General features: G+C 38.1%; 1 protein-coding gene across 2 annotated transcripts; it reads right to left on the bottom strand.

The window, feature by feature from the left end:
• Positions 1–248: 248 nt before the first annotated feature.
• abhd12 (abhydrolase domain containing 12, lysophospholipase) lies at positions 249–17,806 on the bottom strand. Of its 2 annotated transcripts, XM_079458973.1 has the most exons (14): positions 17,712–17,806; positions 16,380–16,533; positions 9,689–9,810; positions 6,413–6,518; positions 5,807–5,926; positions 5,542–5,572; positions 5,375–5,420; positions 5,143–5,272; positions 4,929–4,966; positions 4,606–4,685; positions 4,419–4,501; positions 3,632–3,710; positions 2,835–2,962; positions 249–2,529 (listed from the first exon to the last, which is right to left on the bottom strand). In XM_079458973.1, exons 2-14 carry the CDS (start codon positions 16,529–16,531, stop codon positions 2,496–2,498), a joined length of 1,149 nt encoding a protein of 382 aa, XP_079315099.1. In that variant the 5' UTR covers positions 16,532–16,533; positions 17,712–17,806; the 3' UTR covers positions 249–2,495. The 2 variants fall into 2 exon arrangements, with proteins under 2 accessions (XP_079315099.1, XP_079315098.1); XM_079458972.1 differs by lacking the exon at positions 17,712–17,806 and having other exon boundaries at positions 16,380–17,666.
• Positions 17,807–18,781: the final 975 nt, after the last annotated feature.

Here is an 18,781-nt window from a genome sequence, read left to right as displayed (position 1 = left end):
TAAGGTAAAGGGCAAAAATCAGCCTTAAACAAATATATCTGGAATTGGCAGGGGTTGCAACTAAAACCATTTAATGTTAAATGCTTGCTCTTTTATATTTCTGCTAAATACGTGGAAATGTAAACTACAGGAAAAAGGTGACTGACAGCATATGAAAACTTCATACTGTACATTTTGTAACATTTAAACATATCATGATATAACACATATATATATGTACACTGTTTTACACCGAGAGATCAGAAACTCATGACACATACTTCCAGTACTTTATTGTTTACTACTGTACTTACATCTGTGCATGTGTTCAGAACGTGCTTGGAGGAAAACAAACATGGTAAACCACTCACGATATAATCTGCAAAAAGTAAAATTTGCTTTTGAAATTACCGGGGAGAATATCTTTACAAAAAAGAACAAGTGTACAATTTAAATATGCAATATTTGGTCAACATCAGCAAAGATGGCAGAAAATCTCAGAGCAGTAACATCCACACTGTGATCCAAAGTATTTTTTACATTCTAGTACAATGGAATATTGAAGTGATTTTTTGTTTGCTTTCTTCTTTATAATTATTGGTTGTCCTTCAGCTTTCGATTATGGCATCTCTCTAGATCATTATTTATAGTCCTTTACAAACATTTCATTTTTCAGTGTATAGTCCAAATGAACAAACATCACACTGTGTAAAACCTACTGTGATACCATTTCTTTCTAGGACGAACATATGCAGCATACAAACCGAGCCTGAAGATTCTGCAGCACATTCTAGATCTACTATTGACGCTTGCATGCCATGCACACATGACCTTGCCATCATTTTCAGCCCTAAAGACAAAAACTGGGACAAATATAACCCGACACACAGTGCAAACAATACAACAGCTTTTGATTAATGTACTTCATTAAGAATAAATTGTATTTGCACATAAAAGTGTTCATATGCAACGATGGTCATTGCACTGCAAAAATATATCCTTCACATATATACAGAAAACATGAGAGCAAATCAAATATGTCATTATTGCTCGAGCTGATTAAATATGTGCCCAAAAAGGTCCATTTCAGTATTGCCTTGCTTGCATGTTTAAACACCTACAGAACAGTGCCTGTAAAAAAAAACTTCCAACAAACGTTCGACCAAATGAAACACAAAACATTGGAAGATGCACTTAAAAGTGACATTTGAACCAAATACAATGATTTCCTTTGGACAAGTCACATGCTTTGCTTATAGTCCAATCAGAGATGAAAAAACGTACTGAATTTAATTAATGAAGAATATTAATTAGGTATCTAAATATCCTTAGAATGAGTCCTTTAAATAAAACATTTTTTAAATGAACAGTGCTTCATGTACTTTTTTCTATGTCAAAGTAGAGTGCACTGACATTTAATTTCATATTAATATAAATCAATATATTATATTGACTACACGTTTATTGATATACATATAAATCAAATTCTTCATTTGTTAAAATTATTTTTCATGTTAGTAAACATTTTATGGATTTAAAAATTAATCTTGTTTATTCGGAATGTGCAAAGTCGGGATTTACATTTCACAGAAAATCTGCATAGGGAAAAAGCAAACAAACATTGCGTCCCATCTCTCTTTAAACAGTGCAACATGTTATCAGTAACAGGCATGCAAATTGAACTAAAACTGAATATCTAAAACAGCTCGTTTGAGGATTTCTCATTATACAAACTCATTTCATTTCACCTGGAGTTGTGAAGCATTCTGGCATAAGACTGGCATACATATATGTGATGGACTAATGCCAATTTAACATATCCTGGTTTATCCAATTACAAATAAATCCAACAAGTTTAAATAAACACCAACAAAAAAATCTTCAATCGAGATTGAGAAAAAGAAAAGACAAAAAGAAAAAGATTGACAATTTAGTTTACAATTCAAGTTCAACATAAAACATCTCTGTTCGCATTGAGAGGATTTCAGAATAAAATTTGGTCCATGATCTTCGGTCAAATTTGTTATAGTACATTTATAAAAACAAAGGAGTGAATTAAGGTCAGCGACGACTGACGTATTTTTCAGCAGGTATGTTGACATCAAAATAGCACGTTGTCCTGCTTCGTCCCTTTTTCTCTGATCCACGTCTTGTTTTAACAGAGCCATCATTAAAACTTCTGTTCTTTATGTGTTGTTAAGAGGCTTGGTGAGCATTAATTTTATGTGTTGTTAAGAGGCTTGGTGAGCATTAATTTTAGTGCGTATTTGCATATGGCATACCCCTGATGCCCCTTCAGATCTGTCACCATGACACCGGAAGGCAGCGAAAAAAGAATCGCCCATCACTCGGTTACTCTGCGATGAGTTTCTTCTTAGCTTTAAAGTTAATAAAGGAATGCAAAAGCGCCGATGCATTTTCAGTCCATGCTTGTGTGTGTGTGTCCATGTACACATGATGTACATTGTGTGTGTTTGACTGATGGTGTGAGAGAGGGCAGTCGGCAATGATCACGACTACACGTGCGGATGCGACGTACTGAGGAAATCACTAGGATGGAGAGGAAAAACAGAACAAGAGAAATTACGATTTTTGACATTTGACAGCATCTGCTCTTCAAGTTCACGTTTCTACCAAATTTACTAAAACTAATCGTACTGAAAATGTTTACTGGAAATGTATTCCTAGGAAAATGTCCAGTCCTGCGTGGAAACAACCCCTTGACATAAAGTGATGTCACAGATCATGTATCTGATCCTTATAGGATACAATACAAATGAATGTAGCGAAACAATTTTGCCAGCATTTGGCAGGGGGAAAAGTATAGACAGCAGCAGTTTATGAAGTATACATACCTGAGTATATTTGGAAGCTGTGGACTCTTGTAGATAAACTTGTGTCTGTATCCCAGAGAGCTTGGGAACGGAATAAACTGAACCTTATGACCATTTAAACTCTTGCTTTGGGCGGCCAAATCATACAGCTGTGGACAAACACAAAACAATACAAGGCTTTTAAAACAAATGTATTAACAGCATGATGCTGTCAAACCATGTTCACATTGTGTCATTTTGTGTATAAATACAAAAATTGAAGAATATTTTAAAGAATGCATTTTTTAAGGTCTAGTGTGTCTTTTTTGAAGGACTTTTGACATAAATGCAATACAATATATATATATATAACTACATATATACAATATATATAATCTTCAGGGGTGTATAAAGACCTTACATAATGAAGCGTAATGTTTTTATTACCTTAGAATACCATATTTTTAACTACATACACCGTGGCTCCCCTTGCATGGAATTTGCCATGTTGCTTCTACAGTAACACTAAATGGAATAACCTGCGCACGTTTTGTAAACATGTTATCTCTTTCGGCAAAGAAGCAAAAACATCATCTTCTGTTCTGTTTAAGCCGCCTGAGAGCTTCGAAAGGGAGGGGCGAGTAGTGGAGTGAAACGTTGGTTACAATTCGCAACCTCACTGCTAGATGCAACCAAAGTTCATACAGTGGACCTTCAAGGTTTTTTATGATTTATTGATGTACATAATATATAAAGCAGCTCGATCAGAATTTAGATATGAAGAAGTCAGTATACTGGTCCATCATTTTAAAATAACATCGATAGTGTCTGTCTTCTACCTTTTTTCCCAGCTGAAAGGGCACAACTGTGTCGTCTTCTGCATGCAGGATCAGAACCGGACATGATATGTGGTTAACACTGAAGGAAAGACAAAATGTAGGTGTTCAAAAAAACATAAGCGACAAGCAAGTATCCATCCCTTGGTATAATTGCCCTGTCCTTAAAACATGGAAACACAATCTTGATGCTTAATTTCCAAGTAGGGAATTCCACACTTATCACCAGATTAGGTTTGAAAGTGAAAACATGCATACATTTCCTATACTTTTTCTACAATTTTCAGGTAAAAGTTGCTAGAAGATGTGCCAATCACAACAGATGCTTTATCTACAGTAGACTGTTAGATGTTTGGAATGTCTATGAATTGAATATTGTAGTTTGTAATAAATGTACTGCTTTCCATGTAGTGCTTGACAATTGTTAATTCCTCCCTATAGAGACTCAAATCATTTATTTGGTTCTATAAAAGTCCCGCACACTGCGTAGAGAATGTATTGGTCAGTTAAATAATAAATTCTAATATGACTTCCATGAATTATCAGCCCACATATTCCTAAATGCTAAAGGCAATATAAGTATACACACATTACGTATGTTTCTAAAACAGTTCTTCAGAAGAGGATGAAGCCCCCAATGTTTAAAACACATACATAAAAAGCATGACCACTCATTATTTCAACCAATCTGTAATGTGCTTTGTAAACAGAATACAATCAGGGTGGACACAAGGCAAACATTCTTCACATGCAACTTCACGCAGAACCAGATGAAGTAAACTGTACTTACTTCTCGTCGCTGGCGAACCGTATGTCATTTGCAGTTATGGCATCCAAAAAGAACCAGTCAAAGCCTGGAAGATATCTGTAAATCTACAAAGATAAACATGTAAATGTCCAGGGTTAGTAATGTTTTTAGTCAGGACAGAGATATGGCTTATACACCGGGAGCAGGTACTGGGCGTGTGGTTTCTCACAATAGAAAAGGGGTGGCTCTTTGCTTCCTCTCTGATGTTTGTAAAGGGCGATTCTAGAATGAGAGCATCAGGTGGGGTTCCTGTAAACACACAAGTGAGTCTAAATTACTGCAATGTTCTTCCATGTTCAACTACAGGAAGTCGGGGTTTAAAGTATTAAAATGACTTGTCAACTTTATCCAGTTAAGTCAGTTCAACAAATTTTTTTTGACCAACAGGTCTTGGTCAAAGTTGAGAAATGTTATTCCCATAAGCAAAATACAAACATTCCTCCCAAAATGTAGACCTACTGTACACTTATACAAGCATACATGTTCACGTACCCCTGTCACACAGACGTCTCACTAGGTTTGTGGCCACTCTGGAAAAACAGGAATATATGGCGTCATAAACTGTTTCTGTTAAAGAAACATCTGAACACTGAAGTTCCACCTTTAGTCATGGTTTTGTCAAATCAAATGTATAAATGTATTCATAATAATACGTTTCGCTCTGCAAAGGAATACAAATTTCAAATCAAAGAAAATATATTTTTACCCTGTTCCCAGCGAGTGACCCCAAATGTAGAGGTGCTTCTGACCAATCCGCTGCTTTATCCACTGGTAGAGAAAAAAAGCGTCTGACGTCATCCCTTCCTCGGACGGGCTGCCCTCAGAGTCGCCCCAACCTTGTGAAAAACACATATGATTTAAAACATCATCTGACAGTTGATTCTAACTGACATCATTACATGCATATTACGATAATGCATAAATCACAGCAAACATACCTCTATAATCGAACGTGACTACATGATAACCTAATGAACTGAGAACCTGCGGAAACAGCAGAGGAAGTGACATCACTTGTTAAGTAGATTTTTTTAACACATTGTGATATTCAATAAATGTGAAACAAAAGGAGCGAGGAACAACAAATGAGGGGTGTTTTATTTACCTTGTACAGCTGAACTCTGTGATCTCCTCCTCTAAAACACACACACACGCACGTATATAAGAACGAGGCCACAGACACGCACACACGAAGATGTCACAATTAATAAACCATATTTACAATAACTCATCTTAAGAACATTTGTGACCCAGTCTGTGAGATTCAGGCTACGAAAACAATAAATCACAAACATTTTCACAGGCAGTGTCACATATTTGTGATTGATCTTCATCAAGGTACTGATCACATGTGCACAATGGTTGTGTACCTCGTCCCTGCGTTGCCATGGAGATAAAGGATGACAGGATGATTGGACTGGAAGCTTTTGTCAAACCATTCAGCATCTTTACCCTGAGTTTTCCTCCACATCACCACAGGTACAGTATGCCTGAGAGAATATAAAATTTGAGGTTTAATATCCACATGAAATGATTGACAGAGTAGATTTTATTTTAGCGATAAATAATGAAAAGAGTTCATACTAAAGATCACAGGCTTTCCTGTTAAATACTGAATTCATTTTTCCATTGGAGTGTATTTAGAAGGAGAAAACTACAGCATCAGCACCAAGAGGCTTATTTTGCCCATCCCACTAAAAGTCAACCCCACGGGCCGCACACACACACAAAGACACACGCCAGGACACAAATACCCAAGCAGCCACGGGCCCTTGCAGACCTATGTGTCACTATGTATTTACATAAACACTGAGCCACAGGCTACGTTTCAATAACTATAGGAATTTTCCATGCCCTTCAGACGCCATTGCCATAGGGGACAGTCTAGAAATAGAAGAGTGCAGGGTAAAGAGAGGACAGAAAGACACTGTCAGAGGATAAAGGTGAGGAAGAGGCAGGGTGGACCGTGTTCTCACCACACTCCAATGTTGATTCCTTCCTCTGGCTGTAGGTAGAAGTTGTGTGTATGATTTAACCCTTGATCCTGCGGCCTCTTCAGGTCTATAAAATACGGTAATCGTACTAGAAAAAGAAAGCGAGAGAAATTGTTTTAAATTCAGATAAAAAGGTTGTTACAGAGGCAAAGTCATTATTATTTAAAGCAATGTGTCATTTAGAATAAATGTCCTCAAAGGTTGAGTAAAGGAACTGAAAGCGTGTGCGTGCCACAAGCTTCTATAGCAGACTGATGAGTTCAAGTTCAACAACCTGAGTCACAGATTTCTCGCTCTCAACTAAGCGCACACACAAACACTTACAATCACACTTTTAGAGTTTTTTCATTATACGACAAGAATGCAAGCAGAAGCAGAACATTGAGTAAGCTGACAGAAGCAACATTTCTGACCAACAAAAGGCTAATGGTGCTCACGAAATTTAAGTACATCTCAACATCACATGAGAATACTGCAATATTCCGATGATGTAAGACAGGACTGAGACACGTGTGTGAGAGAGACAGGCTTTGAGAGGGTGTTAAAGTGAGACAGGTGCAAAGAGATGAACAGAGTCTGTACTTGTTTAGATTTACGAATGAATGATGTCTGTCTTTGGGGTTGTGAAAAAGGCTGATTATGACCCAAACCATACATGTATGTTGTGTAATGAAGTTAAAATATAAAAAAAACATATATGTTGCAAAACAGGTGTTCAGGTGTAAATACTTGGAAGAGAAAGCTGAAATTGCAGGTCTACACTTACAGGTTGAAAACTAATTTAAAAAAAATTCACAAGTGTGACTGTTTGAGTTTTTAATAATCTTGGGAATCCCAGTGTGCAGTTATCATGTCTAGAATTCAAAACATTTTATTTGATTAAGATTTTGTTTGTTGTGACTAGAATATGTGTTTAGAGCTGCTCAAGCAACATCGAACATTTCACAAGGGAAAATGCATTGTAACAATCTCACCTTGGATACTAAATTCTCCCTGAGGATAAATGCCCTAAGCTTGTCCTTGCACTACACTACAAGCAGCAAAAGATAATGAAAACCAACCGATGGGTTTAATGTACACGTCAACGTAAACTTCTGCAATGACCATTATTTTTTAAACTCACCGACATTTACAAATACTGGTCTTATGGACTAAAGGGATAGTTCACAGAATACTGAAAATTCTGTCATCCTTTACTCACCCTTAAGTCATTTAAAACTGACATAAGGGTGTGACTTTCTTCTGCAGAACACAAATGAAGAAGTTTTGAAAAATGTTGATAACCAAACAACATTGACTTGCATTGGTTTGCATTGGTTTTGTGTCCATACAAGAGAAGTCAATGGCAAGTCATAGGTTTGAAAAGACAAGAGGTTGAGAAAATTATGGCAGAATTTCAACTTTTGGGTGAACCATCCCTTTATCACTCACCAATGTTTATGTATTGGCGGATTGAAGACTTTTCAAAATGGGTCTAAATTCAACACATTTTAGAAAAGACTGGCCTAAATAAACCTAAAAAAGGCCCTTAACAAGACCAGCACGATGCATGTGCATCCAGGTTGTGCCCGATGTATGAGCCATGTAGAGATGCGCATATGTTGTGGTGCATCCATGTAGAGGTCTGCATTCCCGCGGCTCTCCCGCGGGAACCGCGGGACCCGACCACAGTTCTTGCGACGCGGGATACATTGCCGAATTAAATGCGGTAGCGGTACGGAACTTTGGTGTAATTTGATCGGGAACGGGCGGTCTAAAAACATCCCGTTCCCGTCGTCCTTTCAGAACTACATGTCTGCACTCATTCTTATCAACCACAAATAGGGCCTACAGTCTGCACTTAGGACTATTGTGCATGCGCTGCAAACATGGACCCGTGCGTGCGTACGTAATGCATTTTTTGCAAGGTCCGTGCACGCAGCATTTGCATAACGCTCCTCAGAGCGGGCTGTACCGAATAAAGATGGCAGAGCAAAGTGCGGATGCGCTGTCCTTGTCTTGAACTATCAAGTCAACAAGTTTTGCAATGGTGGAATTCACATCGTTTCCAGTTCCCTGCTCTGAGCAAGCTTGCAAGATATGTCCTCCGCATCCCGGCCACGAGTGCACCTTCCTAGAGAGCATTCAGCATTTGTGGCCGGATTTTGGAGGAGAGACGTTCGTTGCTGAAGCCGCAGTCAGTCAGTGACATTGTTTTCCTGCATGGATATTTTAAATAATTTAGAAAAATATGATTTTGCAAGTAAGTAAACTGTTTTCGTTCATTTCGTTAAAGGCTTACAGTTTTTTAGATGTTATTTAATTTATTATCAGTTATTGTTGCTGTATTTATACAGGCTTTATTTTCTTTTGTAGGAGAGACGTTGAAGTCGACGGCGGGGATTTTTTTGTTAAATTGTTAGGTTAAAAGGTGATTTAATTTGGCAATGGTTAGCCAACAGTTTTGTCCTTTTGTTTCTAATTTTAAATGACAGATGTCTGTTTTTTCCTGCTTCTCTTGCTGTGTTGACAAACACATTACATTTATATTTTGAATAAAAAGAACAAATTATTAACAAACATTTTTTTCTGCAACACGTGTTCTTTGTGTTGACGGCTAAATGTTAAAAGCATCTTGACAAGATTAATACAAATAAATATATTTTGTACAACCTACAGTTTTATTTGTTATCTCTCTCTTTCAGTAGTGGAACTTTAAAAGTGATATTGTGGAAAAGATATTTAAATTTAGCGGGAACGGTCGGATCGGGAAGAAATGTATTCTAAGCGGACAGCGGGTAAACAAAGAGTAAATACATGGCGGGAGCGGGCGGATGCGGAATATAACCTTGCGGGAGCGGGCGGGAGCGGGACGAAAAAAACTGTCCCGCGCAGACCTCTACATCCATGAGGGCAGGTGCATGCACCATGCAGCGTTCTGAGCACAACCTGGATGCGCAAGGTGCTCTCATGAACGCGCATCATAGACCGACAGGGAAGAAGAATAAGTTGATTAAAGTCATTATTTTTGTTTCTTTTGCGCACATAAAGTACTCACTGCGCTTTATAAACACACTTCAGAACTTTTCTGGACCCTGACAGAGAGAATTATCATGATGTGTACGAGGAGCCCTGGAAAGCTCTTGGATGTAATCAAAATATCTTTATTTGTGTTCCGAAGATGCAGGGAGGTCTTAAAACGTGTAGAACATGATGTGGGTAAGTAAGAAATGACAAAATGTTGATTATTGGATGTACTATCCCTGTAAAAACACTCACCAAAGTTTAAAAAAACTAATTTGGCTTGTATTGATGGACAGAGTTTGATAATAACAGGGATGGCGATGTAGATTCCCAGCACCCAGATCATTATCCTCTTCAGCCTCCACATAAGGCCGCCCCTGCATCCAGAGAGAAAGAAGAGATTATATAAACACTGACTCCTGCCTTTATATACCATGTGTATCAAACACAGAAGAGCTCAAATTAAATGATATTCCACATGAAATCCTGCTTTGTTATATTCAATATAATGTGAATATAATGTGTCATGATTCAAATTAGAGAAAGTGAGATCAGAAAAAAGGAACATACTCGCCCTGAACAACTTTAAGCCCTGAGCTCTACTGTTAACTTCTATGTGTGAGGGAGTGTGTGTGCAGGTTTGGCTTTAATTTCAAATGTATTCCTAAACAATAGAATAAAACAAATAATGAAAAAACTGATTATCAATCAGAAACAAATAAGAGAGAAGCATGTTTGCTCGAAGATAGAAAGGGGAATAAGAATATGTCAGATGGGGTGAAGTGATGATGAGCCAGAATGTCCGGTGATGAACTGAATGTCTGATTTGATCCGTCTGACCTTAGATCAGTTCCGGCAACTATTAAAAACACATAGACACCTGCTGACCTACAGCTACAGTACCCCCCCATCACTAAGATGATCCAAACAAAGACCAACCCGCTCAGATGCCAAGTTGACAGACTAGCATGACTTGCTAACAAAAGAGCTAACAACTGCAAAAGGGATAGAATTTCCCATTCATACCGAAAAGAGGAGGATCAATCTAAAAACCAGTTTGTGTATGTCAGGGGAGTATAGCCTATAAGAGATTGTATTCAAGAATTTTTCTGGTATCCCTTTTTCAAACGGGTGGCAAAGTGAGTAGGGGAAATGGGATTAAGAAACACATACTTGCATCATCTAGTACAGAAACTCAATGTGCCAGATTAAACGCTTTAATATATTTCAGGTTCAAATAAAAATAGCAGACTGCCGAACTTGAGTTCCCTTCAGCGATGAGACACAGCGTGGTCACCTGGGAGTGAGTCATGGAAGGACTGATCTCAGGGTGTGTGTGTCCAAGTGTGAGGCAGCGTTTGTGTGCACATACGAGTGAAAGGTGATTGTGATGAAGAGAGAGAGAGATATTGTCTGCAGGAACAGTAATTACTGTACTGTACAGATAATGTGGAGGTGTTGAGTGAGCCTCTATGCTTGAGCATCTAGAACATCACGACATCACGAACATCATGTGAGAAGCTTTTTACGATAGTGTTTCTAAAAAGCAGATACTGTACATGCCCACAGCGAGCATTTGGTCAAAAGCGCCAACACCTCCAGGGTAACACTAATATGTTAAGCCATGCTGATCCACCACCATATGGGCAATATTACGGCTGTCTGGGCATCAGGACTCCTGACCGCAATGGGACAAAGTGTTTCTGAACTGAGATGTTACAGGAACAGGAAGATGCCAATCGAGTACACTACAGTTCAGGATATTTTGAGAAGGCAAGCAAAAAACAGGAAAGCTTATTTTATGGTGTGCGTGCATTTGACGGAAGTCCTTAAAAATTATCATCTTAACAACTCCCATACACACAAATGACACATTTTGAAATCACAAAGAGAACTAGATGTCTTAAAATAGAGATGAGAGAGATTTTTAACGGATGAGTTTAGATGTGGCAGGCGTCATGCTATATTTATAAACTCTAATTCACATTTCACGTCTAAAAACGCACAGAAATGCGAGCCGCAACGCATTCTCTCTTCAACTGACCCGCGAGCGTAACTATTTCCATCTCGATATGCCTAGAAAACGCATGCTGCGCCTCTACTTTTAAAATAACGAATAAGCACATGGAATAGACGTGAAATGTGAATAGGACCTAAAAAGCATATCACATTCTTATGGATATTCCATTAGTCGTGACTTGTGAATCACATTTTATAGCATTCATTGGATATTTTTACACCCTTTTGTGACATTTCAATTGTCAGGATCAAAGTTTTTGAACAAGTGCAATGCCATTGCCCAATATTAAATAAAGCTACTATAAAAGAACACAATCTGGTAAATAGCTGTTGGGATAATAGATGTAATGCAAACCCAACATTAACCATGCAGGAAAAGTGAGACCCTAAATGCACGTCTGATACGACATGAATAAATGATCGGGTTATTTTAAGGTCATTCAGCAGACAGCAGATGCACAATGTATGCAGGCAATAAAGTCCTCCTGTACTCCAAAGTAAGATTACTTAAATAATAACTTTAGCATTGTATACAATAGCAACAGAAACAACATTTAATATTACAAATCAATAGTGTTAAGCACAGGAAAATAAGTATAATAATTGTGCACTTTTCCACAATTGTTCTTCACTGGTCTTATTTTGTGGCAAACATACACAGAAGTAAATTCACTTAAAAAGGGAAAGCAACTTGGTTACTTACTAGGCGTTTCCATTTCAATGTGTCCTGTAGGGCAGACTGGGATTGTCCCCACATTCTGCACAACTTTGAATTTATAAAGAGTGCTGTGGGATTAATTTGGATCCTACTTGGAAACCCACCATGCACTAGCCTAGATCTTAAGCCACTCACCTACCACCGCCCTATGTAAAATTTAACTAATTCAAAGCTTTTTTTTTAATACCAAACAAAACTTCCCTAACCCTAAGACCTTGCTCATGCTAGTCATCATTATACATACCATTTGAAATATTAAATAATTACCATTTCATTCTAGGATGCACAGATCCCAGGAATACTATACAGTTTGAACACTTCTCTGTAAGACTTTTCCGTCAGACACCAAAGTCTTGTGTAACGTCTGTAGGTACCAGACACCAGCTACTAAGTGGAAGATGTTGGCATAGCATATGCTTTAAGAGCCCGGATCAATGGTCCAAATATCCTGATTTGGACTTAGATCACTGACTGCCAAATCCTTCCTAACCCTGCTAGTGACCTTGCTCAACAAGACTTCAGACTTGTTGTGACTGTAAATCAAACCCACGACTGAACAGACTAAATATTTCATTTTTAATTTAAAATAAAAGATTGTAACAAGATTAAAGCATAGGAGACACTTTTCACGTATTATGTTGACTGACATTTCATTAATCAGACACTTTAAGAGGATTAGATTTGAGATACAGTTTATAAGCCGAGAGGACTGAAGAAGAGAACAAGAATGGAGTAAAAGTAGAGCAAAAGTGGAGCGCTTTCACAAACTCGTGCTACAGTTATGAGTAATGGATTATGACACGTTTGATAGACCAGCCTCTTTATGAGACACAGAGATACACTTACACCTTGTCTACACCGGACGCGACATGACAACCTACTTGTTCTCAATGAGCCGAAACAAGTGTGGAAATTTAAAATTATAATGGGTTCTAATGGCATTCTAAGGTCTTTTGCCGTGTCTCATCCGGTGTAGACACGGTGTGAGACTTCTGGAAGTGCCTTCCTGGTTTTATACAAAGCTAAAAAACACACTTCTGATATAAGCATTGAGTTAACTGGAGCTTGATGTAATGTTTCTCGTTTCTCATTTCATTCAACACAAATTAAACATCTAAATGTGACTTAAGATATCATCCACAAGAAAAAAAAAACGTCTGACAGTTATTGAGCATACTGTGGTTTGTTTTGACTTTATACATTATCACGTACAAGAAACATAATACAATATTTTCCCTCTGATATGATGTTCGCTGACCTGTGCATGAGTTAACAAGGGAAATGTATTGAGAAAGTAAAGTTCAATTTCGATTTCATGTTGTCTTGAGAATAGGTCTTTACCTCCCCCACAAAGCACTTGAACAGCAAAATGTAAATGGCCCGAGATCAGCTGCGACGGCCATATGAAGGACACATGAAACTGTAGATGTAGCACTCTGGAGGGTGAAAAATGACTCTCGGGCTCTCCACTTCCCCTCTATCACATCTTCCTCTCTTTCAGTCATCTCTTCTTTCACTCACCCTTAAGAGCGTCTCTGACTGCCCTACAGAGCTTCAGTGTGAATCAGTGTGCTTCAGATGGGTTACAATCAACTCGCCATTTCACCAACCTAGTATTCCTTTATATAAGAACCCTGTCTGCCGACTTGCTACTTCCTAAAGCATTGTGTTGCTTTGCAGTGCAAAGGTCATGGGTTTGAACCCTAGACCACACACATACTAATAAAAACTGTTGCAGATAAAAACTGATACAAAAGTAATGCATTTATTGTAGTGTAGTATGTGTGTTCACTGAGAATTAACTTTGTGCTGCTAACACAATGCTTCACCAAGTGAGCTACAAGAACACCAAAATAAGTCCTAAATTGGTGACCAGTTTCATTTCAGTTTTCGTGAAACTAAAAAAGACACTTTCTATCAAACCTGACACACTAAACGGGCTAAAACGAGAGCGCAACTTGTCACGTTTAGATGCCTCTTGGGTCTGGGTTTGATCTGGAGCTCATGCATCCAGGATAAAATCAAGAACTAACCAGAACAATTTGAACAATCTGACATGGTTTTAAAGGATGCAGGGGCTTTTTATTTAGGCTAAAGGGTAAGTCCACCCCTCCCCGAGCTAGACATCTTGACATTTGGCACAGAACAAGAGAACGCAATCAAACAAGCCTTTGCATGAAACTCTAGACAAATTTGCGAAATTTAATTTCACAGGCTAAGCTTATCTTGTGAATCAAACCTGAGAAGACACTGTTAACCTTGAACCCAGCCTTCAGCACAAGGGTCATTGCAACCAGGACACATGAGCAGCCAAAGCACTCAATACCCCAGACCCGTACAGAACCGGAGGAGGGTCCGGTTACCGGCCCTGGATACAGTACTGCAATAGTAGAGAAGCGTTTAATTTCAAACATGGAGCGACGGTAAAACTTTAAAGTACCATTTCCTGATTGTATTTCATGGTAAAGTCGTCTTCTGCAACGGGAGCCTAGGAATGTTTCTTAATTCTTGGCATCTAACAGTCATCAGCTGACTGAAATATTGAGTTTAAGTATTTTAGTTAAGAGGTGTGACTGCTCCATCATGTAATCTCACTGTAAACCAAATAAATCAAAGCATACTCCTTTTACAACATGACCCCAATGCATAGTGACTGTAGCTGACCTCCCAGGTCAAAGGTGAGAGGCAATTTACTCAGAACCACTCTTTATTTACATGTGGGGGCCAGCCAAGAATCCTGATATAATGTTGTTATCAATAAAGCTGTAGAAACTACTTTTCTAACAGGAAACCATCCAAACCAATCGGCACCTGCAGATCTCAGCAGAAGGTTAATAAGATTTATGCGGGGTTTAAATTATAAATGATATGTCTATTTATTATTAAATCAACAGCCATGGAAAAAAGTAAGAGACAATTTTAAAACCTACTCTCAGGTTTTCTGAATTTACCATTTATAGGTATGCCTTTAGGTAAAATAACCTTTTTTGTTTCATTCTGTGAACAATATTTCTCCAAAATAAAAAAGGTTAATTTTTCATTTATTTTAACTAGAGAAACTGGTCGAAATAACAGAAACGTTTTTTTTTAAACCTCAAATACTGCAAAGAAAACAAGTTCATATTCACTTTTAAGCAATACAACAGTGGTATTTGTACATGTATGTAGTTCAGTCCAAAAAGTATTTTCATGTGATAACCTCGATTTTTCTCAGTTTTCATGTGTATTGTCATGCTGTCAATCTTTCACATTTCAGTTTGATGACAACTGAGGTTTTATTTGGTTAAAATCCAACAGACAATAGACTGGAATGGCTTCAATACATCTAGATATGCTGATTAAAGTAACATCTGAAATAGTAAATTAATTATATAACTATGCTGCAAGTATGGTACCCTCTTTAAACATGGTCAAATGTGTTAAGCTATTTCTTCACATTTTTCCACAAAATAAGCACAAAACCTGTCTGCAGATTCTGTCTGGGCCTCGTCACGAGGAAGTGGATAGTAGTTACACGATCTGGCAGCACAATGTCTGGCAGCTTTAATGCTGAGCATGCAATTTCTATGCGGCCATATTGCTGGACCAGTACCATCCTCTGAGCAGGTGGCCACTCAAAATAATGTCATCACTCCAAAAACCTCAACTAAATATCAAGCACATATTCTAGCACGTGCACGTAAATACTGAGCCTGACAAAAAAACTCATCTTTTAACAAAATAAAACCTAAATGATGTTTCTTGAGATGTTGTGACTAGCCTGCAAACAACGAAGATGTAGTCTCCATGCAATACACAAATATCCCGAACTTGACAGCATCTGCAGGGAACTCGCATACAATGAAATAATCACTTCACACCCAAAAGTTGCTTTGCTTGTTTTGAAGCATCAGTAACAGTATCAAAGAGAATCATGAGAATCTGATTGAATCAAAGTTAAGAATCATCTGTGGTTTCACACCTCAACACAGTTTAAAGGCACTATTATATCAATACCAATCAAAAGTAATATTTATAATGTCACACCTAGGAATTCATGATGTTGAGATAATGACTGTAATGTATGAAAAACTAAAACAAAAGCAAAGCACGTTTTGAGCAAGCTTTTCGAATGACTAAAAAGATATATATATATATATATCTTCATCAATGACATTGTTTAGATTACACCAGCTGTAAGTGTAATATTGGTTATGGAGTCAGTCTAACCTTTTGTAACGTCTTCCCATCGCTTTCCCCGAACCTTCTGCTTCAGACCCGGCGTCTGTCTTTTTGTTGCAATGCTTTAGATCGGATCTGTCGTCCAGCAGTGAAGACGTAAACGAGCTGTCATGATCTGCGCTGTTTTTCCGCTTTCGCATTACTGAAATGTGAAACAGCAAAGGAAAACAGAGAGATGAGACCGAAGATAATACACTGCAGTCCTTTTCTCGGCTGAATCAGTTGGCAGGCCCGGTACAGATCTTAACGCGCTGGGTCAGGTTGTTCCGCAGGGGCCTGTGTGTGTTTCTCCTCCCGGTGATTCTGGCATTCAGCACTTTTCCTCTCTACAATGTTTTGCAGGAGTCAGAATATCTGCAGAGACCAGCTGATCGGCACAACGTTTCGCCTCCGTCCTTCACTTCAGCCAATCACACACAGCCGAACAGGTCCCTCTGTTATGACGGCAGCCAATCACACGCACGAGTTTATCGCCCTCAGTTCCGCCAACAGCCGATCTGTTATGACGGCTGCCAATCGTACACCGTCGTATCGCCTTCTCTTTTCAACCGACAGCCAATCACACACTCACTCTCGTCACCGGTCAATTCCACCGACAGCCAATCGTAAGCTTGGCCAAACGTTTCAACGTAGGGTTGCCAAATCCTCACGTTGAAGCGTGAGTACTGCAGCGCACTATTAATACTCCAATTCCCATTATTGTATTGCATGTGTGTACGTATGCAGGAAGCATGTTATTTGAACAACATTGGTATGAATAACTGCATTGGTATGGAAGATGTTAACAATTTTAGGTGTACACATCGCAGTAAAAAAGCAGGAACTAACGTGAATGTGTTAAAGGGATCTGTCAACACGCCCACGCGCTCCAGCAAACATTTTACTTACGTACACACTAAACCTGCAGCACTGCATGTTTTTAAAACATGGAAATGTTTAAAGTGAACGACTCGTGCGACCAACGCGTTGAGCAAACAGATCTTAACTTTTTGGGGGATAATTCCATTTAGAGTAACGTACAATAACGCGTTTTACAAACAGTCTATAGTATCGAATTAACAATCACACACTCTCCGGTTCCAATCAAAATAATAACATTAAACACATTATAAATGCCAATCTAACGACACATTGTATTAAACACGGTTTTGAAAGCGTGTAACTTAGTCAATATGTCTGTAGTCATCACATGCATGTGTTTTGACAAAGTTCCTATCGTTACGTCACATATGAATTAAGTAAAGTAAGTTATATATTCGTAAAACACGAGTCTATGTCTGTACTTATAGATTCTGCAATTATATAAAGATAAAGCCCAACCTTTTCATTTTGACATTTTTTCATTGTAGATATTTTGACCGGCGCGTGCACTGGGCTACTACGAGCTTTTCCAGGGTTTCCTCCCACGTGACTATGAGCAAATGTTTTGCGCTTATAAGTGACACAATGCGACGCTTCTTTCTTATTTTCATGTTCTCTCTCGTTATGTTATGCACACACGTAATTTTATCTTTAACCTTTAGCCCTGACTATATGTTAAAATAGCGACGAAGAATTTTATAGCTTAGTTAGTATAATATTTTATGAATATTATTCATACCATGATTAACATTCGCCCCTCGTTTGTTTGTGTTAAATACGTGTCAAAGATCTATCCATCTGACCCTCTCTGCCATTAAAACTTGTATTTTTCAATTTTGCTGCCATTATTTGTACAGACGAGAAACCCGAGCAAATAAATATCGAAATTAAAGATAAATAAATGTATTCTTAATAAAGTACTGTTTAAAGAAGTAAAGTTCTCCATCACCTGACACCACAGTCCCATAACATGTTTCTGTATATTATGTTTTGGGCAAAAGATGGCAGTATATCATCACTTCTGTCTGCAGTTTCACTGTGAAAGTCCCTTTTTCACAGCCCATTTCACCAAAATACATAGGCTTACTGAAAGAGTGCTTTTTGCTGGGAAGAACATACTTAGCACACATCTTCCTTTTCATTACCTGCTAAACCGAGTTGGATTTGGAGTATACATTTCTATGTTCTATTAAACACAAAGGAAGATATCTGGAAGAATGTCCGTAAGCAAACAGATGTTATTCTTCATGACTCCCACAGTATTTATTTTCCCTACTGTGCCATGAGATCTGTTTGGTTCTGACATTCTTCCAAATATGTAATAATTTTTATTTAATCAAAGAAAGATATTTGGAATAATGTAAGCAACTGTCATTTTTGGGACATCATTGACTACAATAGTAGGAAAAATCTAAATGGTGGTCAAAGTTGGCCTAGAACAGTTTTCTTCAAAATTTCTCATTTTCTGATCAACAGAACAAAAAAGAAACAAAATCATTTCCCAATCTAGTAGTAAATGATGTCCCCGC

Source organism: Barbatula barbatula (assembly GCF_947034865.1).
Source record: "Barbatula barbatula genome assembly, chromosome: 6".
In the NCBI taxonomy this organism is placed as follows: domain Eukaryota; kingdom Metazoa; phylum Chordata; class Actinopteri; order Cypriniformes; family Nemacheilidae; genus Barbatula; species Barbatula barbatula.
The sequence above is the reverse complement of the archived record's forward strand: the minus strand, read 5'-3'. Positions and strand labels throughout refer to the sequence as shown.

Bases quoted from the DNA above. Each gene is read 5' to 3' on its own strand.
- abhd12 (XM_079458973.1), bottom strand. From the start codon at position 16,531: ATGCGAAAGCGGAAAAACAGCGCAGATCATGACAGCTCGTTTACGTCT. The intron at 5,573-5,806 runs GTACACAACCAT...TGTGTGTTTTAG, and splicing joins CATGGCAACGCAGGGACGAG to AGGAGGAGATCACAGAGTTC. The intron at 2,530-2,834 runs GTATGTATACTT...TCTCCATCCTAG, and splicing joins CAGCTTCCAAATATACTCAG to TGATTTCCTCAGTACGTCGC.